Raw genomic sequence first — 23,612 nt, 5'->3', positions numbered from 1 at the left:
TAAATTGGTTACCTCTGGGCCTGTTTTCTCATCCACAAAACTGGAAAAGGGTCTACCGTACTGGCTCAGTAGGAGGAACATTCAGGAAGGTGTAAGGGCGTGGCCTGTAGTTAATAAAATATGAAAATGCATCGATTTTGGAAGAACTGGGAACTTTTTCTAGCTAGGTGTCCTTGGCCAAATCACTTAACTTTCCTCAGCTGTTCTTTGTCTGTAACACACACTGCCACTTTGCAGAGCTGCCATGAGAACTGGGTGAGATTTTTATTTAGATGGAATTTATATGGAATTCCGGAATTTATACGAAATTTATATGAAAAAGCTTCACACAATCATCTTGGGTAGGAGCATCTACCTGGCCACTTCCTTGCCTCTCACAAAGCAGGCACCCCAACTTTTTTTTTTTTTTTTTTTTGGAATATATTGAATAGGAAGAAAGGAAATGAAAATGAGAAGAGGATGAGTGTGGTAAGGACCAGCCAGTTGGGGCCCGACTCCAGGCACACAGCCAAGGTGGGAAACAGGCAACCATCCCTGCCGATGTGTAGCCAAGGCAGCTGGAGCAAGGTGGGTTCGTAGAGCAACTGTGCCCATGAGACCACCTCCAGCTCTGGAACTCTGCTTCTGCCTGTTCTGGAAGAACCTCAGCACGGTCACCTGTATCGGCCCACATGCATTTGTTTCCTGTCCTCTACCAGCATGGGCAGGGTCGAGTCATTTTACAAGCGTCTGCCACAGACACAGCAACCTCGATGTAGTGGTAGCCGCAGCCCCTGGACTGTTCAAAACTGACCTGAGACGGCTGCCTCCTGAAATTGTCCTTGGTGGGTATGAAGACAGCCCCTTCTGGCGAAATACAGTCTGGTCTGTTGCAGGAGCCCTGGCAGGTGGCTGCAGATTACTACATGAGGGGTGGGAGGTGGCAACTGCGCAAAGAGGGCAGAGCTGAGATGCAGCCTTTCCGAGATCTCGGCTTCTCCCGCATCGCCTCACGGTCAGGCTTCTCACGGTCAGGTTTTCGGTTTGAGAGGAATATAGGCGTGTCAGATGGACTCAGGGTTCAATCTCGGCTGGCTTACTGGTATGACCTCGGGCAACTTATTTATCCTGGGTCTTGGTTTCCTTACTTTAAACGGACAGTGCTGCTGGGTGGATAATAATCAGGTATGTGAGGATGCCCAGCACGGAGCCCACACGCAGTCACTCGGTACCCCCCCGAGCCCCAGGAAGTGGCTTGAGAGAAGTCACACCAGCCACCGGGTAACAATGAGACATATACAGCTTTATTTCATCATCCGTAAAAAGTTGTACTCTGACAGAGTAACGCGTTCCGTATCTCAGCAGAAAGCAAATGCTACATCTGAAAAGCCCCTTCCTAAGGTCAGGACTGTGCAACCCTTCTCTACGTAACGTCTCAATGCCCTCAAAGCTGGGCCCTTACTGGGTGGCAGCTGCTCTCACCCTCCTCCTGGTCACACTCTCTGGGTGGCTGTGACTCCCTCACATAGCAGCGGACTGAACAAAATTCTACCCGGACAGGCTGCCCTTACAGATTGGCCCCTTCCCTCCTACAAAAGGGAGTTCACACGAATAACTTCCTGAGAAATGGGTTCTATCTGACTTTCATTTAGCTTCCATTAAGTCTGCTGAAATCAAGTCTATACTGTTCCTCTCTCCCCAGCCATTTCCTCATCATCTACATAATTTTCAGGCTATACCTCTCCCTTCTGGGGCAATCGAGGGGTGGAGAGTGTTCCTCCTGGGCGGCGCTTCCTGCAGACGTCTGGTATGTGGTATCAGACACTGCAGAGACTCAGTTTTGTTCTGACAGAGCAGAGGCCTGGGATTTCGTTTTCCCCTTCCTGTGCTGAAAAAGTCCAGTGATTAAGCCACACTCACTCCTTGGGAAAAACTCCACGTTGCACCAGAACCTCATCATTCATGGGCTTCTAAGAGAACATATCCCTCCCTTTTATTCACAGAATAGTATATGTGAATTCATTTGGAGAGGAGAAGGTGGCTGGCCACCCGGGGCCTGCTTCTCTATGTAACAGGCTCCCTTCTGTTGGTCACAGTCAACCATCCAAACAGGAATTATGATCTTCCACATTCCTCAGAACTGCTCTCTCCTGAAGTCACTTTGCAGATCTTGTTGACCAATATGGAAGCGAAAGAGAATGCAATGGCCTACCCAACCTAGAAACCTGTTCTGCATATTTCCCCTAAAAACACCACTGAAAATGCAAAAAAAGAGTCCCTTTTTTTTTTGTTTTTTGCAGAAGCTCTACAAGAAAGCCTGTCTAAAATCACAGAACTATGCACACAAAAACACAGACACGCGTGCTCACACACATACATCAGGATCAAACAATCTTAGCTACACAGTTGGGAAAGCACAGGGAAAAGCTGGCAAGAGAAGATGTGGAGATCTGATCAGCTGAAGGTGTTGGAATGCTACAGTAATGGCATGGAAGTGGTTCTCGGTACATACAAAAAGGGGGGCGGGCAGGCAGAGAGGATGGTTAATCCAGGATACCAGAAAGAGAGAGTCAGTGGCCATGCAAGACTTAAAGATAGATAGATGCCAGTTTGCTGGATGAAGGGTTATATTATGGAGTGGCTGTCTGAAGGAGGATGGACTTGCATGGTCCAGGGGAGGAGCATCTGCTTAGCAGGACACCTCCATGGTCTGGTGTCTGTCCAGAACATCAGGAGACTCAGAGGATTCTTGAGCTCCATCTGACTGATTGCTGGTGACAGATCGGCTGAAGGCACTTTCTCCAGAGCCGATGCTACTTGAGGTGGAGTGGGTCCGTGATCGGGCGAGCCGGGTCATGCTGGCAGATGGGACTGTAAGAAAGAACCAAGAGGACTATAGGAGGGAGCCCTGGTTAAACTCAGCTAGTCTAGAAGTTTCACCAAAAGCTTTACATTTCGCTTTCCCAACCCATTTAAGGTGACACCAGGACAAGACATAGCCATCCCCACTTTGCACTACTGGCTCTAGGCGAGGGGCTCTAGGCAAGGCTGCTTTAATCCTCTGGTTCTGGCTGCAATCTCAGCTGATTCTAGTCCACAGCAGAACAAGGGGAAACCTAAGTCCAGAGTATAGCCTCTTAGCTATGCCCATGCCATTCATAAGGTGATTAGGAAGGAGGCTTTGGGAACCCAAGCAGGTAACCAAAACCTGCAGTGCATGCAAGACTAAACCAAAGAAAGACGAACCACACCACACAAGGATGAAGGTGTTTCACAAACACAGTGCAAGCCCGATACAACAAGACTACCATCCGTGTCCACAGGCGACCCCTGCTACCTGGGGAGGAGACGTGTAGGAAGATGAGGTGTAGGGAGGGCAGGCGGGCTGGTCTCTGCACAGGGGGTGAAGTACAGGCTGCCTGTGAGCAAGGGCACGGGAGGTGGCTGTTTAACTCAGACTCCTGCCTACTGCCACTGCTTTGTCTGTAAGGTCCCTCCAGCTTGGCCAGGAAAGGGCCTTACCTGGCATACCCGCCCCCTGCCTATCTTTCTGAGACACGAGCCACTCCCCCAGCTGCCATTTCAACGCAGGGGTCCGAAGATGCCATCACCTGCAGTTCTCCAGGCACAGGCTCTGACGCTCCTAATTGAGAATCCAGTGTCTGGGGGTTAACTCAAGGATCAGTAAGTAGGTAGGTGGTGGTGGAGGGGCCCTGCCTATAAAGTTTCAGCTGCCGCTGTGACCCTGGCTGTTACAACCCGCTCCTTTACTCCTGGGGGGACCAGGGCGGGACCTGCAGGCTAACTCGCACAGGGCACAACGAGCCACGTTCTATCGGGCTCTCACTGCACAGGAAAACCACGGACATGCTGCGGCAGCCAATGCAGCCAGGAGAGCATGGCTGGGAGGCAGGGGCAGGGGCCAGCATAGAGAAAGGTACCTGACTCGGTGCTCAGGTGACTGAGCTGCACATACGGGACTGGAAGCAGGATGGACACAGGAAAAGGCAGGTTAGTGACCCGACAGTGCCAAGTGGCAACCTTGGCTGCCTAGCAGACACTGACAGAACACTCTAAGCCAGGGGTGAAGTTTTATTTTAAGGCCCCAGAAAGGAGGTGAGGCCAACTGATGCTTCAGTAACATCTCAGATGTTACTTCTCTCAACTAGTCAAAGGTTTTCTCCTTCACTATGAACAGCCAACCTGCTTGGATCAGAACAGCTGCTTCCTAGGAAAGGAGAGGGACTTCTGCTCCTCCCAGAGGGATATGGGTGTGGGCTCGGTTGGTAGTGGCTCACAGACGGGGATGACACAGCCACTCTAGACGAGACATACACGAGCTGCCTGCCAGGTACAGGGCTGTACCCAGGGGCCCAGCTGCTGCCCGGAGCAGCTGCCCAATCGTCATTAAACACATTGATACCAAAGACAGGAGAAAAGTCACCCTACTGGATAAAGAGCTCTGTACCTGGGTAGAAGAGTTTTCTTTTTTATAACTCCAAGAGAGGAGCAAGTGCGGATATTCTGTGACAAATGAGAAAGCTCAGGGGTCTCACAATACAAGAGACCAGGACAGTGGCACATGATACGGACACATCCTCGGATTCACTCTAACATATTCTGCAAGTTCATCTCCTGTGGTGGAGCAGACTTAACTGATTTAACTCCTTTTCATCTGGAGTCTCCATTTTGTCTCTCTAGTCCAGGAGTCATTAACCAGCTGAGTTCAGATGCAAATAACAACTTCAGATTCATAGCTAGGTCTGGCTAAGCTTCAGTGGTTGAAAATGTGGGCTCTGGAGTCAGACTGCCGGGGTTTGAAGCATGGCTCTGCAGCTGAATTGTTACCCTGGGAAAGCTGCTTAGCCTCTTTGAGCCTCAGTTTCCTTTTCTATAAAATGGGACTAATAACAGAACTTACCTCTCAAGGTTAAGAATATAGAGTGCCTGGCACAAAGTAAGTGCTTAATAAGCATTAGCTCATCTTTATATATATGCACAGATGAATGTTCCATAAACATTTTGGTTTCTACCTGATTTCAGGCTGGCTAGCACAGAGGTTAAGCTCTGAGAATTGAGTACTCATCAGACGGCAAAATGACCCCATTATCAATAAATCTTTGGTAGAATAGAAAGTTGTGTACTACTCACTGTAGCCCATTCCCTGCAAAAAGTACTTGAAGGCCTCGGTGAGCTTCCCGGGCTAGGGGGACAAAATAAGAAGGCATTAATCCTTGCACAGTCAGAGAGCTGGAATCAAATGGGTGCTTTTAAAAAAATCTCCTTACCTGAACTACTTGGGGGAGTCCACCACAGTCTGCCATCTAGAAGAGGAAAAATATGTAAGTCAGCTGAGACTTACGCTTAAGGGAAATGCTCTGAACATCCATGGGTCCTTTCAAACAGGACAGGATCAAATTTTAGGTTCCTTAACTTAATGTTTAACTACATCCAGTGTCCATCTCCTCAATGCACTCTTTTTTTTTTTTAAATAAATTTATTTATTTTTGGCTGTGTTGGGTCTTCGCAGCTGCATGCAGGCTTTCTCTAGTTGCGGCGAGCGGGGGCTACTCTTCGCTGCAGTGTGCTTGCTTCTCACTGTGGGGCACGAGCTCTAGGCGTGTGGGTTTCAGTAGTTGTGGCACGTGGGCTCAGTAGTTGTGGCTTGCAGGCTCTAGAGCACAGGCTCAGTAGTTGTGGCGCACAGGCTTAGGTGCTCCGCGGCATGTGGGATCTTCCCGGACCAGGGCTTGAACCCGTGTCCCCTGCACTGGCAAGCGGATTCTTAACCACTGCACCACCAGGGAAGTCCCCCTCAATGCACTCTTACACAAAGACTTAAATCCTAGCAATAACCTTGGATGTAATTTTGAAAGATTATTCAACATTTATTAATCAGTAATGCAGGGCCTAACTTTCAGGCCCATGTCGGGAATTTTCCATTTGGGTGACAGTGAAGTTAACCGCTACCTTCAACCATGGTTCTGCCTCCACCTGGAGAATGTTACTTTCAGAGTCCTCAAACAGTGTGATCCTAACTTCTCAGGGTACCACACTTTTAAGGTTCTGTCTCAACCCTACATTGTCTTCATTTCACGATTAAGGGGATGTCTCCAATCAGGCACTGAGGCTGAATTCAGCCAACCTACTTGGTCAGCCACTTTCATTTCATAGTTGGATTTGGTAAGGCTGTCTCTCACTTCATAAATCTTTACAGTTGGTTATTCTCACCTGTGCAAAGATTTCTAGAGTAGAGTTTTATTAGCATGCATTGGAATTACCAGGAGGACTTGTTAAAACTCAGATTCTCGAATTCCTGCCCTAGAGATTCTTTTTTTTTTTTAATATTTATTTATTTTGTGGCACGTGGGATCTTCATTGCCCCGTGCAGGATCTTTAGATGTGGCGTGCAGGATCTTTAGTTGTGGCGTGCAGGATCTTTAGTTGTGGCGTGCGGGTTTTTTAGCTGCAGCATGTGGGATCTTTTAGTTGCGGCATGCGGGATCTAGTTCCCTGACCAGGGATCAAACCTGGACGCCCTGCCTTGGGAGCACGGAGTCCTAACCGCTGGACCACCAGGGAAGTCTCTAGAGATTCTTATTTAATAGGTTTGGAGCGGGTCTCAAGAACTTGCATTTCTAACAAGCCAGGTGATGCACATTCTGCCAATCCGCAGAGAACACTGCTTCTAGGGCATGATGGCCAACCATGAGGCCACCCTCCTCCTTCCAGCTGTCATGCAATCCATACTCAGATAGTAGCCTATTCAGGCTGACTGGCATTTTTTAAAAAAGAGACATGAACCTCATGGTCTCCCTTCACTAACATGAAAACTTTCTTTGAGGGTGGACTGTTATTCAGCAGATGGGATGCCACAGGAGACACAGGAATTTGAGGTTAATAAGGAACAGTCAGTTCCCTGAAAATTCTACGTGTAAGATCAGGAACAAATTTTTTTTTTTTTTGCGGTACGCGGGCCTCTCACCACTGTGGCCTCTCCCGATGCGGAGCACAGGCTCTGGACGCACAGGCTCAGCGGCCATGGCTCACGGGCCCAGCTGCTCCGCGGCATGTGGGATCTTCCTGGACCGGGGCATGAACCCGTGTCCCCTGCATCGGCAGGCGGACTCCCAACCACTGCACCACCAGGGAAGCCCAGGAACAAATATTTAACCTGAATAAGTATCAAATAGACCTAACTGGCCCAGACTGTATTTTCATGAAGGTTAGGAGTCAAGGTCTGATTAGAACTGTAAAACAGTTCCCGTATGCAGAGAGAATACTGGGAAAGACTGTTTCCAAGCTTTCTCTCTCAAACAGAGAATCAGTTCCATCATGCTGCTGTGGATGGGCATTTTTGCCCAGAAATAAGCACATCTATGGCTACTGTAAAGTTGTTTTGCGCTTTTGGAAAACTGATTCAAACCTGCAACGAAAGCTAATTTGAAACCACATGCTTTAAAAAAAAAAATTCGTATTTTAGACTAGTTCACCGATCACCTGGACCCCAGAACACTCTGAGTTTTGTAACCTCAGAGCATTAACCTCATGTTATATTTCCAGGAACTATGGGCTGCTTCTGGTGGCAGCACTTCCCTTTTAATCTCACTTCAAAGAGAAAGGGAAGAAAGCAGAGGTCTTTCAGGCTGAGAAAGCAGCAGTCAGAAGCATAAGATCAGTACTTAAATCTACGGTAATCCAAATTCAAAGCAGGAGGTCAGGCCCTTAAATATGTCACTAGAGGCTCCAGAAAATGTGAGCCTGGGGTACAGTCAAAACGGGGAGAAGCTTGATATTAACCCTAGAAATTCAGTACAAGAGTTACTCTCTATTTGCCCTAAGAGAAAGAAAAAATGCATCTACCCTTATCATGAGAATGTTACTGGAAGCTTCCTTATCCATACAAGGGGATTTAGCACGTAAAGAATTTCCATTCATTATCTAATTTCTCAAAACAATATTAAATAATGCTTATGATGTTTTTAATGACACGGGAAGATGTTTATATGTCAAAAAGTTGAGGAAAACAGACACAGGGCTAGAAACAGCCTATGATCTTAATGATGTAAAAATGTATAGGAAAAAGACTGATGTTTTTACCAGAAGGTTACCTTTGGGGGGGCAGGATTAGGGTAATTTTTATTTTATTCTTTTTTTATATTTCCATTTTTTTCCTATTTTCCAATTTTCTACAATGAGAATATATTCAGGAAAAGAAATTTTTTTTAAGAGAATGAGAGAATCAGACAGAGAAAGAGAAGCTTTCCTTCTTTCTGGGCAACTATTCCAGAAATAAAGTAATTTGAACCACGTATAATTTACTCACTCATGGTTGGCAATGAGGAAAGAAGACACATTACCTTTAGCAAAGTTGTATTTACAGGATTCAGGCGAGAATTGCATTCAACCTTAAAAAACAGAGAGAGAGAGAGAGACAATTTTATGAACTGCTAGAAAAATAAGAAATAGCCTGGCATGAGAATGATCTTCCAAGATCAATGGCTCATTTGGAGACGGCTGAATCAGCCAAATTACCAAAATACAAAGTGGGAGACATGTTTATATGAAGTACTTTATATCTTATGTTTCTTAGTAGATCTAAAAATCTGGCAAAGTTCATTTTCTGAGTCCGTTACAAGTAGAGTCTTTAAAGGACTACACGTTGAATCTAATTCCTCCTACTAGCTACATAACATGGGGACAAGTTACCTACTTTAAAAAGTGAACTGGACCGTGGCCCTCACCTGCTGGGGTCTTGATTTCCCAGCACAACTGGCCCTTATACCCCTCCCCTGCCCATTTCTCACCCCTTTCCCGTGCCCTGGATGCAGTGGGTTTGCCACTCCTTACACCCTGATTCTCTTCTGCCTCAAGACCTTGGCTATCGCATGTAAGGTTGAACTCTCTATGGTTTTTCTCTCACTGTAGCCATTACAATTAAGAATTACAACCTTGTAAAAAAAAAAAAAAAAAAAAGAATTACAACCCTGTACATTTACCTGTATCGTATCTCATACCTTTGTATCCACAAAGGCAGGGACCTCAAAGAAAATGTTCTGGGGGGATAATCTCCAGGTTCAACAGTGTTTTATGGTTAACTTGATTAACTGGATCTCTTCTTTACACATGCTTGCCCAAGCACACATATAAAACACTGTGCTAAGAGCGTGGAAAAGCTAGTGGGGTGGAAATGTAATAATGTACTATGAGGCAGAATGAGATCACTTGAAAATTTCACTTCTGAGCTGAGTGAGAATAGAAGAATGAGTAGAATTTCTATAGCTAGAGTAAGAAGGGGCGGGCATTTGAAGGCTTCCAGAGTCAGGCGGAAAGCATAAGCAAAGACCCAGGGGTTGCGAAGTGAGTGTGCAGCGCATGTGTGGGGTTACAGAGACAAGCATGGCGTGAGGGTGCACTGTGGGGAGAGGTTGGAAAGACTTGAACTGACTGTGGAAGGCAAAAAGCCACAGAGGGTTTCTGGGGTGACAGGATGTGAGTTGTTTTAGGAAAATAACCAGCAGTGGCCTGTATGACAGACTGCAGAGGCAGCGAGCCAGTTAGGGAGTTATTAAAATTACCCAGGCAAGAACCAGTAACATAGCTGAAAGTTTACTCTGGGGATTGCTGATGGGTAGGTATTCAAAACTCTTCTAAAATCACAGGATGATCTAAAAGCCAGAATCACCAAATCAAGGTTTTTGCTCTACACAAATGACAACGCAGGCAGTGACAAACACATGTACCCGTTTACTTACTATAGAAGGTGCTCTAAAGGGCAGAATGTAAAAACCGGATCCCTAACTGCCAGGCACCGTGCTGAGAACACAGTAGACATACAATAAATATTTTCTGGAAGAATGAACTCCCAAGTCTGTACTTAATATAATAAAGCATGCTTTCCTTGGTTCATCACTTTATAATTTCTGTAACTTTATAAGAAGTCTCCGTTTCTGGTAGGCCAAGAACAACAGTTGGTTTTTTACATGTCTACTCTCTCCCCAGCTCCAAGTGCAGAGACTCCGTCTTATTCATTTTTGTATTCTCCACAGCATCGCGAGAATAGGAGATGCTCAAAGTATGATGCTGAATGAATATGTGAGCAAGAATAGCTAGCAACAGTGACCAGAATTTGTGGAGTTTCTTCCTGCTCTTCCATGCACGGATATAGCCCTTGAATCCCTACCAACTTATGGGATAAAAGGCTCTGGGGCAGGGGAGCTGGTTTTGAATGTGTCTAGAAGAGCATCTAGTTTGTGGTACAGATGGGGTTCCTGAAGTTCTTCTCTATAAACACTGAAGGTGTGGAAATCAGAAAGAGAAAAAGATCTTATCTGTATTGGCCAACTTACACAATCTTGAAAAATAATTGGTTATGTTGCTTTAAGTCCATGTAATTTCCAAAAGGCAACTCAGCATGATTAGAGAATTCTGATTAAGGGTATTTTCTATAAACGATACTATTTTCATAAACACATTGTTTATGAAAAAATGTTTTTGATATTTTGTAGCACGTATCTCTACCTTTTTAGCCAAAAAAGATGGACCTTTACAAAACTCCTTCTTGATGAGATCTTCACTATAACTTTATTACCTTTGGGGATTTTTTTTTTTTGAGTTGAGAGTTATTCGCCTCTGTGCTCAAGCCACACTATGTGTTTTACACTAGACACAGAATGTTTTACAGGGTAATTCAGGGAAGTGTGAATATATTCCATTGTCATACCTGTCTCACCCTACCAACACTCCCCCTGCCCACCAAGCTTCTCATCTATGTCTGCATCTCTGATTAATTATTAGATTCCCTTTCTAAAAGCTTTACTTCCTAATGTTTTGCTCTAAATAGGGTAGAAGTGAAGTAGGCCAAAGAAAACCAGATAATTTCATGCAGATACTTAAGTTATATATGCTGTGGGAAAGACAAGCAAGTGATAACAGACTTATGAAAAACTGTCAGCTTCATCTGTAAATACAGAAGTGCAAATTAAAACAGTGGGGTACCATTTTTAATCAAATTAACTACTAATGAAATTTGAAAGTCCAATGCTAAACAGCATGCTGTGGAACAGGCGCTCTCAAACATAGGCAGTGGCAACACACTCTTATGTCTTTTCTGGAAAGGAAACTGGCAGAACGTATTAAAAACCTTAAAGAGGTTTATGATTTTTGACACGTTATTTCCATCTCATCCCAGGGAAATGATCAAAGATACAAGCAAAGATTCTATAAGGATGTTCAACAGCAACCTTATTAATGGTGCACAATCAGGAATAATCAACAGGAGAATGGGGTTACCTAAACAAGGGTGTATTTATAAGACTGAGTATTATACAGATATACTGACTTTATAGTATGGAAAAACGCTCTCAACAGTGCTAAGTCATGAGGTCCCGAAACACTGTATAGCTAATATCATCCCATCTATTGTAAAGAAAAACATAATGGCTTGTCTTTGAGTAATGGGGTCATGACTTCTCCTCCTGTCCTCCTATTTACCAATTTTCTACAATGAGCACATCTTTTTGTTGCCAGTGTGCTACGTGCTTCAGGCAAGTGTACAGGCTCCCAGCAGCCTTCTATATCTGTGGTGGCTGCAGAAGGCCAAGGCTGTCAGAAGTCTGACGATAAGCCCGTGGCCTTTACCTGTCCTGCTTGCCACAGAGCGAGCTCCACCACCCAAAGCACTCAAGGGCAGTCCTGAACCCTTCTGATGAAACACAGTGATCAACGAGGAATTCTTCCTCCACACTGGGTAACAAAGTGCAAACCCTGGTCTGTGTAATGAGAAATCACAAAAACTAGTACCTACCAACTGTTTCGAGTGCGTCAGCAGAGTGTGTTACACACAATTTATTGCATTTCATCTTATTCATCTTCACAACATCAGGACATACTTACCACAGCCTCAACTGCAGGTGAATTGTCACCTACCACCAATAAAGTAGAACACCTGGGGAAAGGGAAAGTAAGAGGACACTCAGCAGGCAGCACATATACTCCACTGAAAATGACTCTGCCTGTGACAGGCAAAGATGTCGAGCAACGTAGCGGGGGAGACTGAGGGACTTACTTTAATGTCTTTGATTTGTTATCATTTTGTCCCGGAATGGGTCTTTCGATCTCCAGGTCTCTGCGTCTAGAGAAACGCAAAGGAATCAATGCACTTTTCAGGTAAAATCATGGCAACTCAGGTTACTTCCTGGTTGTGAAAAACAAAATGTATCAAGAAATCTGAAAACTGTCTTTCTTTCACACAGATGAGGGAAGGGGCCCTTGTGCACTTTGTTCAGTGGCATCCTGAGTGGTACAGAGCAGGAAAAAGGGACTCTGCAGGATGCTAAAAGGAGGCAACTTCAAAACTCAATAGCAATGCTGTTGAAATCCTCAAGTCTTAAGTGTTCAATTTTCCAACTAGTTTATAGGAATAATTTCTTAAGGGGAACTTTTTTCTTTTTTTTTTTTTTGGCCACAGTACGTGGCATGCAGGATCTTCCCCGACCAGGGATCCAACCCGTGCCCCCTGCATTGGGAGCACAGAATTTTAAGTGCTGGACCGCCATGGAGGTCCAAGGGGAACTTTCTTGGGGGAACATTCTCCTGGTAACTAACAGTTCAGTGCGGTACTTAATAACCTTTCTGATTTCAACGAAAAATAAGGAGGCTTTGTTACACAGAGGAAGGAGCTAGAGAGACTGGGTTCAAAACCTGGCTTTGCTCCTGACCGGCTGTGTGACTCTGGGTAAGTTACAGCTGACCCATTTCCTTAATCTTTTTCCATGTACCCAGAAAGCTAGAAGGAGCTAACATTTTCACCTTGGAGAAGCTGGTCCCAAGATAAGAATTAAGCTTCTCTCCGTGTGTCACTTCTGCGTGATGACAGGACACCAGCAGAGAGACTGAATTGGGGCCCAAGACTTCTATTCTTTGCCTCCTCTACACGCATCTTTCTGTGCCACCTCAATCTGTGTGTTTTGTGTGTGTACATAACTTTAGGTACTTCTGGTCTCAAAACATCTTAAAAGTACAACTGGTAGTTGAACATGCCTGAAACAGCCTTCAATTCATGCATTGCTCTTGAAAGCTGTCTTCATTTCTGTCTGAAAGCCCTTCCCCTTCTACTGTGGTGAAAAGTACGAAAGCAATCCCATCACACAACACTGGAAGAAGTAGTTTATTTCCTCTTCTCCTTCTCTCTTAAATATCCGTTATCTTCTTAGACCTAGTCTGCATTTAAGTGAAGGAACAGAAACAACTGTACCCATTATAGGAACCCAGGAAGAGCTGCAGGTTTTCTTGGTTGATATCTTGGGCAATATGCAGTCTGTAGGTTTGAATCAGGTCCAGGTTGGCCTGCAACTCTTCCTAGAACAATGAAAAGAAGACACAGGTGAACTTCTGAGCTACAGTACAAGTCTATCTTGTTTGGTTCGCATTCTCAATGCCCAAAGCCAAAGCTCCCTGCCCATGATGGGAGATGGGGCAGAGCCTGGGGTGCCTACTTAAGTACTGGTAGGCTGAATGGCTTCTTTTTTTTTTTTTTTTTTTTTTTTTGCGGTCCGCGGGCCTTTCACTGCTGTGGTCTCTCCCGTTGCAGAGCACAGGCTCCGGACGCGCAGGCTCAGCGGCCATGGCTCACGGGCCCAGCCGCTCCATGGCATGTGGGATCTTCCCGGACAGGGGCACGAACTTGTGTCCCCTGCATCGGCAGGCGGACTCTCAACCACTGCGCCACCAGGGAAGCCCTGGCTTCTTTTTATTTGTATCAGACTGGTTCAGTGCCATATTCTGTGTTGAATGAGGGCACCAAAGAATCTATGATGGAAAAGGTTGGTAATCAACTCCAAATCAAGCACAAAAACTTGGGGATATGCTCTGAACACCCTTCTCTGCAGCACAGAGGAAACTGCACTAAACTTGGATTCAAGTACTAGATGTGAAACTTAGGTTACCTAACCATTCGGAAGCCTAGTTTCCTTATTTGTGTCTTATTCATGTTCTGCCATTCTCATAAAAATAGAGTGTCTGTAAAATAAAGATAATAACCAGCTACCTGCCAGGGCTGTTTTAAAAATTAAATAAGAGAAGTTATATGGACTGTAAAGTATAAAATAAGTGGAAAGTAACATTTCTCTTATTAGCCATAAATCTGCATAATTAACTTATCTGTAACTTCATCAATATAATGGGTATAATATCTATTTATATACTATCACTTAATAATATACATTGTTGGGCTTCCCTGGTGGAGCAGTGGTTGAGAGTCCGCCTGCCGATGCAGGGGACACGGGATCGTGCCCTGGTCCGGGAAGATCCCACATGCCATGGAGTGGCTGGGCCCATGAGCCATGGCCGCTGAGCCTGAGCATCCGGAGCCTGTGCTCCGCAACGGGAAAGGCCACAACAGTGAGAGGCCCACGTACCGCAAAAAAAAAAATAAATAAATACATTGTAGAATTATATATTACATTCCATTTATAATACTTTATTAAGTCAATTTATCATTTATTTACTCTTATTATCAATACTATTTTTTTTGTTGAGGTAGGATTGATTTATAATATAATATTAGTTTCAGTTGTACCACACAGTGATTCAAAATTTTTATAGATTATATTCCATTTAAAGTTATTATAAAATATTGGCTATATTCCCTGTATAAAATTCAAGAGAAACAAAATGGTCTATCAGTAAAAAGAGAATCTCTCTCTCCACTACCCATTGTCCACTGGTCCCTATTTTGCTGGTCTTCTTGGAGGCCACCAGAACGAGTTGCTAGGTTTTTGTGTATATAAGCATATATGTACATATATGTATACACACACACACACACACACACCAGTAAACAGTTTTAAGCAGAACAGAAAATGTTTACACTGGAGAAAAGAAATGTATCAGGGATAGTGAGAGTAAATCTAAAGCAGTGTGTAAAGGTCACCACCAGCAAGCCTTGTAGAGAAACAGAGATAAGGAGAATGAGTATTTGCATTCTCACTACTATCTGGGTAAAGTGAGCCAAGAATACAGTAGGAAACTTACCAACTGGATCAGAGGCTACCTGAAACTAAAGGGCACTGGAGCCATTCCAAGAAAACGTGATAAATGCTGAAGATACTAAGAAAAGTGAACAACAAATGAACCACATGGCAATTAGAGATGAAATGACCTATCCAGCTCCCCCTTGGAAGTCTGAAGGGGAACTTGAGCAGCAAAGTTTGAGATAAAAAAAAGAGAAGGACTGATATTGGTATAAAAGGGGTAAAACTGGTTTAAGTGCTAATGGAACTTCTCGGGAAAAGCTGTTACGGACAAATTGCACCTCCCACTCACATTTTTTTAAAACACAAAGTGTAGTCTGCTCCACGTACCGTTCTACACTGTGCTTTTCCACTTAAAAGTACGGCAGAGGTCGTCATTCCTTATCAGGATATATGGAGCCATCTCATTTACTTATACTACCTGTTTTCCCACATGCTTCCTAGTACAAATGATCACTTTTTGACTTTTGCTAATTTGATAGATAAGAAAGGGGATATCACTGTGGGGTTTTCTTCTTATTAGAGAAGATGAGATTATTAACGTTTAGAAAACTTATTTGCTTTCATTTCAAAGCAATAAGAGCAATACAAGCATTTGCTTAAATTTTATTTTTTATTTAACATCTTTATTAGAGTATAATTGCTTTACAATATTGTGCTAGTTTCTGCTGTACAACAAAGTGAATCAGCCATACATATACATATATCCCCATATCCCCTCCCTCTTGCGTCTCCCTCTCACCCTCCCTATCCCACCCCTCTAGGCAGTCACAAAGCACCAAGCTGATCTCCCTGTGCTATGCGGCTGCTTCCCACTAGCTATCTATTTACGTTTGGTAGTGTATATATGTCCATGTCACTCTCTCACTTCGTCCCAGCTTACCCTTCCCCCTCCCCGTGTCCTCAAGTCCATTCTCTACCTCTGCGTCTTTATTCCTGTCCTGCCCCAGGTTCATTAGAACTTTTTTTTTTTTAGATTCCATATACATGTGTTTGCTTGCTTAAATTTTAAATGAACTCTTCAGCCTTGTGACAACCCCCTGTCTGTGACCTCACACATTTTTAATTAAACACACATTATATATATGTTGTGAGGATGTTCTTACTTCACAAAAATCATTAAAATTCTCTTCTTAGCTTTCCCCTATTCCAATGCAAACACCTCAGGGCCTCATTCTTCCAGGTCAGGCACTGTTTTGGTTAATTAACCTCACACAGTTATCCTACACTAAGTCTCCCACCAGGTTATTTAAAATCCCCAAATGCATCTTATAATTCCTTCCTCTTTGGCTTTTGAGCAAACTATTCCCCCTTCCTGGAATGATTCCCCTTCCCCCCAAAATCTAAAATGTTGAACTTTATCCATCCTTCAAGGCCCAGCTGGGATGCCTCCACCTTGGAGCCTTCCTTGATCCTCTCCTGCCTTTGAATTCCTCTAGGTCCCTAACAGGGCCTCTCCTAAGATACCCTGACATGGTAGAAAGAGGAAAGCTTCAGAGTTAGACACACGTGGCTTCAAATCTCCCTTGATATGTTATTAGCTGCTGGCCTTGTATAAAACAATTCATTCTTCACCTGTAAAGTGGGAATAATACAATTCCCATTATGAGATTATTAGATTGAATTGTTTAATGTACATAACACGTCTGTCTGAAATCTGTAGATGTTCAATGAAAGGTATCAATAGTTCTTATTACTTATCCCTTTTTACATGTGCCATAGCAGTATTTCTGTACATCTCATCTCTCCACAGAGTGAGCTCCTGGAGAAGAAGGGCCATATCTTATGTACATCTGTCTCTCCCAGAGCACTTAGCATGGAATTTTGTAAATTCTCTGAACTGGTTTTTAAGGTCTACAGTCAAAACCAAGCATCCTTTGTCTTCAGGAAAGTACCTACTCTATCTAGCACTATGCAGTGGAAAGATCATGGTCTTTGAAACTTCCAATTAAAGATACTGGATTAAAATACAGCTTTACTCCTTCCAGAAAAATCATAAAAATAACAGTAAATTTTTGTCTTTATAAGCCATAAACTCATAAGGACAAAGACAACAAAGAAAAGTGACAACAGCAATAACATTTTGAAAGTGGGCAAGCAGAAGGAAGACTGTAATCACCCATTGAACAGACTCAATAAGGCTGCTAGGCTGGCAGTGGGGAAAGTGAAAAAAGTTAAGTGATCATGTACCAAGCAGCCTGAAAAGGCCCAAGATTTGTCCGCACCAGTTCTCCCTGCAAGCAGAGGGTAAACATGGTACAAAGGATGATTGGTTGAAAGTCCTGTTTAATAAAGACGTAACATCCGGGACTTCCCTGGTGGTGCAGTGATTAAGACTCTACGCTCCCAATGCAGGGGGCCCAGGTTCAGTCCCCGGTCAGGGAACTAGATCCCACATGCATGCCACAACTAAGAGTTCACATGCCACAGCTAAGGAGCTGGCGAGCTGCAAGTAAGGAGCCTGCCTGCTGCAACTAAGACCCAGCACAACCAAATAAATAAATAAATATATATAAAAAAGACATAACATCAGGAAGACATAACAATGAAAACAGATGAAGCAAAATGAAACAGAACTGAAGGGAGAAATAGAATATTCAACAACAACAGTTTGCAACTTTAATACCCCACTTTCAATTAAGGATAGAATAACGAGGCAGAAGATCACAAGGAAATAGAAGAAATGAACAACCCTATAAACCACCAGACCTAACAGACATCTATACAACACTCCACTTAACAGCAGTAGAATGAATACATTTTCTTCTCAGTGTACATGGAACATTCTCTGGGATAGACCATGTTAGGACATAAAACAAGTCTCAGTAAATCTGAAAAGGAATGAAATACTAAGAATATCCCCTGACCACAGTGGAATGAATTAAAAATCAATAACAACAACAAAAAATCAATAACAGAAGGAAATGTGGGAAACTAAGCAACATACTCCTAAATAATAATGGATCAAAGCAGAAATCACAAGGAAATAAGAAAATACTTTGAAGTGAATAAAAATACCTTATAGGATGCAGCTATGTTAATATTTAGAAGGAAATTTACAGCTGTAAATTCCTGTATTAAAAAAGAAGAAAGATCTCAAATTCATAGCTAGCCTTCCACCTTAAGAAACTAGAAAAAGGAGAGGAAACTTAAAGCAAGCAGAAGGAAGGAAATAATAAAGATGAGAGTGGAAATAAATGAAAGAGAGAATAGTAAAAGAATGGGGAAAATCAATGAAATCGAAAATTAGTCAGCTGGACTAACCAAGGAAAACAGAGGTAAAACCCAAAATTACTAAAAACAGGAATGAGAGAGGAGACATCACTATCAGCTTTACAGAAACAGAAATAATTATAAGGGAATATTATGAATAATTGTATGCCAACAAATTAGATAACCTACATGAAATGGATCAACTCCTAAAAAGATGCAAACCACCTAAAGTGTCTCAAGAAGAAGCAAAGATTAAATTAGTAATATAAAAACTTTCCATAAAGAAAAACTTTGGCCCAGATGGCTTCACTGTGAATTCTGCCAAACATTTAAAGAATTAACAGCAATCTTTCCAAAATTCTTACAAAAAATAAAAGGGAGAATACTTCTCAACTCATTCTATGAGGTCAAGTATTACCTTAATACCAAAACCACACAAAGACAACATAAGAAACTTATAGACTAATATCTCTTATGAATATGGACACAAAAATCCTTAACAAAATACTAGGAAACCAAATGCAACAACATATAAAAAGGATTACACACCATGAGCAAGTGGAATTTATCCAGAGAATGCAAGGCTGGTTCAACATACAAAAATCAATAAATGTAATACACCATATTAAAAGAATAAAGAACGTAAGTCACACATACATTTCAATAGATACAGGAAAAGCATCTGACAGAATCCAACACGATTTCATGATAAAAGTGCTCAACAAACTAGGAATAGAAGAGAGCTTCGTCTACCTGATGAAGGACATCTATGAACAATCCACAGCTAACATCATACTTAATGGTGAAACACTGAATGGCTTCCCCTAAGATCAGAAACACGATGAGGATGTCCACTTATCGCTTCTATTCAACACTGTACCAGAGGTTCTATCCAGGGCCTAGAAAGCTCTGCTTAGGCAAGAAAAAGAAATAAAACATATCCAGCCTGGACAGGAAGAAGTAAAACTATGCGTATTGCAGATGACATGATCTTGTATGTAGAAAATCCTAAGGATCCACAAAAAAACAATTAGAGCCAATAAATTAGTTCGGCAAGGCTGAAGGATACAAGATCAGTATACAAAACTTAACTGTATTTCTATACATTAGCAATAAACAATTCAAAAATGAAATTAAGAAAGCTTTCCATTTATAATAGCACCCCCAAAATAAAATACTTAGGAAAAAATATAACAAAAGAAGTGGGAAGGCTTCACTACAAAACGCTGCCGGAAGAAATTTTAAAAGACCCAAATAACTGGATAGGCACTCCACGTGCATGGATTGAAACAGTATTGTTAAGATAGCAAAGCTCCCTAAATTGATCTACAGATTCAACACAATCCTTATCAAAATCCCAGTTAGCTCTTTTGCAGAAATGGACGAGCTGACCCTAAAATTCATATGGAAACGGAAGGAATCCTAAACAGCCAAAACAATCTTGATAAAGAACAAAGTTGGAGGAAATCACACTTCCCTATTTCAAACCTTACTACAAAGATACAGTAATCAAGACACTGTGATACTGGCATGAGGCTAGACAAACATCAAAAGGATAAAAATGAGCCTTCCAAAAGAAACCCTTACATTTATGGTCAACTGGTTTTCAACAAGGGAGCCCAGACAATTCACTGGACAAAGAAAAGTCTTTTTTAAAATGGTACTGGGACAACTGGATTTTCACATATAAAAGAATGAACTGGTACTCCAACCTCACACCATGTACAAACAATTAGCTCAAAATAGACCACAGACCTAAATGTTAAGAGCTAAAACTATAAAAATCTTACGAGAAAGGATAGGAGTAAATCTTCATGACTTTGGATTAAGCAATGGTTTCTTAGATATGACACTAAAAGTACAAGCAACAAAAGGAAAAATAGATTGCATTTCATCAAAATTAAAACTTTTGTGCTTCATGTAGAAAATAAACTTATGGTTACTGGGGGGGTAAATGGGGGGAGGAATAAAGTGGAAGACTGGGATTGACACATACTCAATACTACATATAAAATAGATAACTAATAAGGACCTACTATATAGCTCAGGGAACTCTACTCAATACTCTGTAATGGCCTATATGGGAAAAGAATCTAAAAAAGAGTGGATATATGTATAACAGACTCACTTTGCTGTATACCTGAAGCTACCACAACATTGTAAATCAACACTATACCCCAATAAAATGTAAACAAAACAAAAAAAGATGCTTTCATTAGGTTAAACAAACAAAAATAGATAAATAAAAACTTTTGTGCTTCAAAGGACACCATCAAGAAAGTTAAAGACAACCCACAAAATGCAAGAAAATATTTGCATTTCATATATCTAAAGATCTGTATCAAGAACATATAAAGAAATCTTCAACTTGATAATAAAATGATAAATAACCCAACTAAAAAATGGGTAAAAGATTTTAATAGACACTTCTCCAAAGAAGATAAACAAATGCAAATCAAAACCATAATGAGACACTAATTCACACCCAGTAGGATGGCTATAATCAAAAAGACAGACAACATCAAATGTTGGCAAGGACGTGGAGAAGCTGGAACTCTCATGCTTTGCTGGTATGACTGTAAATGGTGCAGCCATTTTGGAAAACAGTCTGGCAGTTTCTCAAAATGTTAAACACAGCTACCATGTGACCCAGCAATTCCACTCTTAGGTATATACTCAAGAAAACTGAAAACATATGTCCATGTAAAAACTGGTATATGAATGTTCATAGCAACATCTTTCATAACAGCCCAAAGGTGGAAAACACCTAAATGTCCATCAACTAATAAACCAAATGTGGTATACCCATACACTGAAATATCATTCAGCCATAAAAAGGAATGAAGTATTGCTACATGATGTAACACGGATGAACTTCAAAAACATGCTAAGTGAAAGAAGTCAGACACAAATGCCACATATTATATGATTCCATTTAAGAAATGTCCAGAATAGGCAAATCCAGAGACAGAAAGTAGGCTAGTGGTTGCCAGGTACAGGGGGAAGGAGAACAGGGAGTGACTGTTAAGAGGTATGGTGTTTCTTTTTGGGGTGATGGAAATGTTCTGAAATGAGATAGTGCAATGTTACACAACTCCATAAATATACTAAAAACCATTAAACCTTAAAAGTGTGAATTTTATGATATATGAACACTTAAGACCCAGCAATTCCACTCCTAAACTTACACCCAAGATGGACTTTCGTACGAATAAAGCAGGAGGCATATACAAAACTGTTCACAGTCATCCAGCAGTAATGTGGATAAATCTTGGCAATTTTTTTTTTTTTTTTTTTGCAGTATGCGGGCCTCTCACTGCTGTGGCCTTTCCCGTTGCGGAGCACAGGCTCAGCGGCCATGGCTCACGGGCTTAGCTGCTCCATGACATGTGGGATCTTCCCGGACCGGGGCACGAACCTGTGTCCCCTGCATCAGCAGGCGGACTCTCAACCACTGCGCCACCAGGGAAGCCCAATCTTGGCAATTTTAAGTGAAAAAAGTTCCCCAAATTACATCAGCATAATATCCTTTTATAATTAGAAATATGTACATAATGTAAAAGAACACATATAAATTCAGTAAGACTATTATAAAGAAAAACAAAGGACTGATAAAAGATGATAGTTTCCTCAGGTTGAGAAAAGAAGGGGGACAGGTTAATTCAGAGTATCATTTGGTTAGATGCAGGTTACTGTCGAACCCTAGCTTTTGCTTTGGGTGGTAATAGCTTGGGTGCTTATTACATTATTAAAGATAACTAGCTAATTAACTAAATAAAAGTGGGTTATGTGCATGGACCAATGAATGATGAGGGTGTATTACAAACCAAAGACTATGATCATTCTAATTATCTGCACCTGTGGTCCAATGGGAACAAAGCATAAAGCAGCTGGAGCTCCAGATCCCTCCCCTGCCTTCTGGGGGACTTCCCTCTTCCCACCTCAGAAGAAGACTGAAGGTCTACTCTCTGGAAACGATAAAACACAAGGTCTTTGATCTGGAAGACCACAGGCCCACCATACTGAAAAGTGAAAGTTTAAAGCCTGAATGTTGAGGCTTTCTTGTCTTTTTCTGAACTTGGCTCCAAGAATACTAACATTAGTGTCTGGTGTGTAACCTCAAAGCTTATCTGGGGAATGTGACCAGTCCCAGAGAAAAGACCTAAAGCTGCTGACATCAGGGGCTCCCCAAGGAAATGGCCCCGTCTAATCACCCACGGGATAAGCCTCACCTGGTGCACACAGGCCTTTCAGTGATCCACCCTTACAAAATTCGGACAGACAGGGAGCACTAGCCATTGGGCAAAGAACCTGTGCCAGTTATCCCCAGCCTCAGAACCACTGCTCTTTGTAGCACTGGAGCTAGGATGCATAAGCATTTTCCATTTGCCAGGCCCTTTTTAAAATTTAGCTCAGGAGCCACTGGCTCAAGGTGTCAGGAATTCTCGTAGAAAAGCTGTAGCTGCGCCCTAGGCCCAGGTTCTCCCCCACCCAGCTGCAGCTTCTGGAGCTTCTGCAGCTGTTCAGACCTTATTTCAGACAAATGTCTCCCTCATCTGGTGAGTGGCTCTATGGACCAGTTACGGCCCTCACCCTCTGGCAAGTTTTTTCACTCCTGGCCGGTTGTACTTTCTGTGGAAACCTTACCTTCCTTGAAGAGGCATGACTCTCAGGCTTGGTGGGGGTGGGCCCAACTAGTCCTTAGTTCCCTGAGTGTCCACATGCACTCTGCCCAGGAGTAGCTGCTGGTTTCCACCTGCTACTTTTGGACACCAGAGAGTCCTCTTTCACCTCTTTGAGAAGTAAGCAACCTTCTACTGGTTAACAATATTTTATGTTAAATTTTCTCAACTCGAAGTGTGTGGTTTCTGTCTCCTGACTGGACCCTGGAAACAGCCCACAGGATGGAGAAAGTGTGACCTGAAGACTGCTGAGATGAGTGTCACCAGGCCTTCTGTGTGGCAAGCCCTGATTCTTGGGCTAAATTTTTTTTTTTTAATTTATTTTTAGCTGTGTTGGGTCTTCGTTGCTGTGCGCGGGCTTTCTCTAGTTGCGGCAAGCAGGGGCTACTCTTCATTGCAGTGTGGGGGCTTCTCATTGCGGTGGCTTCTCTTGTTGCAGAGCACCGGCTCTAGGTGCGTGGGCTCAGTAGTTGTGGCTCATGGGCTCTAGAGCGCAGGCTCAGTAGTTGTAGAACACAGGCTTAGCTGCTCCGAGGCATGTGGGATCTTCCCAGACCAGGGCTCAAATCCATGTCTCCTGCATTGGCAGGCGGATTCTTAACCACTGCGCCACCAGGGAAGTCTTAAATTTTTTTTAAAAAGGAAAGGACATGCCTTCCTGCCACTATCACCTTGCAGTGTCCCCCCAGTGGTCCTTACTTAAAAA

The 23,612-nt window shown here is 42.8% G+C and overlaps 1 protein-coding gene across 5 annotated transcripts in view; it reads right to left on the bottom strand.

Moving 5' to 3' along the window:
* Window positions 1-1,261: 1,261 nt before the first annotated feature.
* Window positions 1,262-23,612, bottom strand: part of NDRG3 (NDRG family member 3) — an 86,242-nt gene continuing 63,891 nt past the window's right edge. For 4 of the 5 annotated variants that reach the window (XM_027078373.1, XM_027078374.1, XM_027078376.1 and 1 more), the window contains 7 exons: window positions 13,235-13,338; window positions 12,047-12,112; window positions 11,875-11,926; window positions 8,340-8,387; window positions 5,268-5,303; window positions 5,131-5,182; window positions 1,262-2,850 (listed from right to left, as the gene is read on the bottom strand). In XM_027078373.1, the coding sequence (XP_026934174.1) occupies window positions 2,669-2,850; window positions 5,131-5,182; window positions 5,268-5,303; window positions 8,340-8,387; window positions 11,875-11,926; window positions 12,047-12,112; window positions 13,235-13,338 (540 nt within the window). In that variant the 3' untranslated portion in view covers window positions 1,262-2,668. The other variant, XM_027078375.1, reaches the window with a different exon arrangement.

Source organism: Aethalodelphis obliquidens, unplaced genomic scaffold, assembly GCF_003676395.1.
Source record: "Aethalodelphis obliquidens isolate GAN/ISIS:26980383/991018 unplaced genomic scaffold, ASM367639v1 scaffold42, whole genome shotgun sequence".
NCBI classification, from domain to species: domain Eukaryota; kingdom Metazoa; phylum Chordata; class Mammalia; order Artiodactyla; family Delphinidae; genus Aethalodelphis; species Aethalodelphis obliquidens.
The sequence above is the reverse complement of the archived record's forward strand: the minus strand, read 5'-3'. Positions and strand labels throughout refer to the sequence as shown.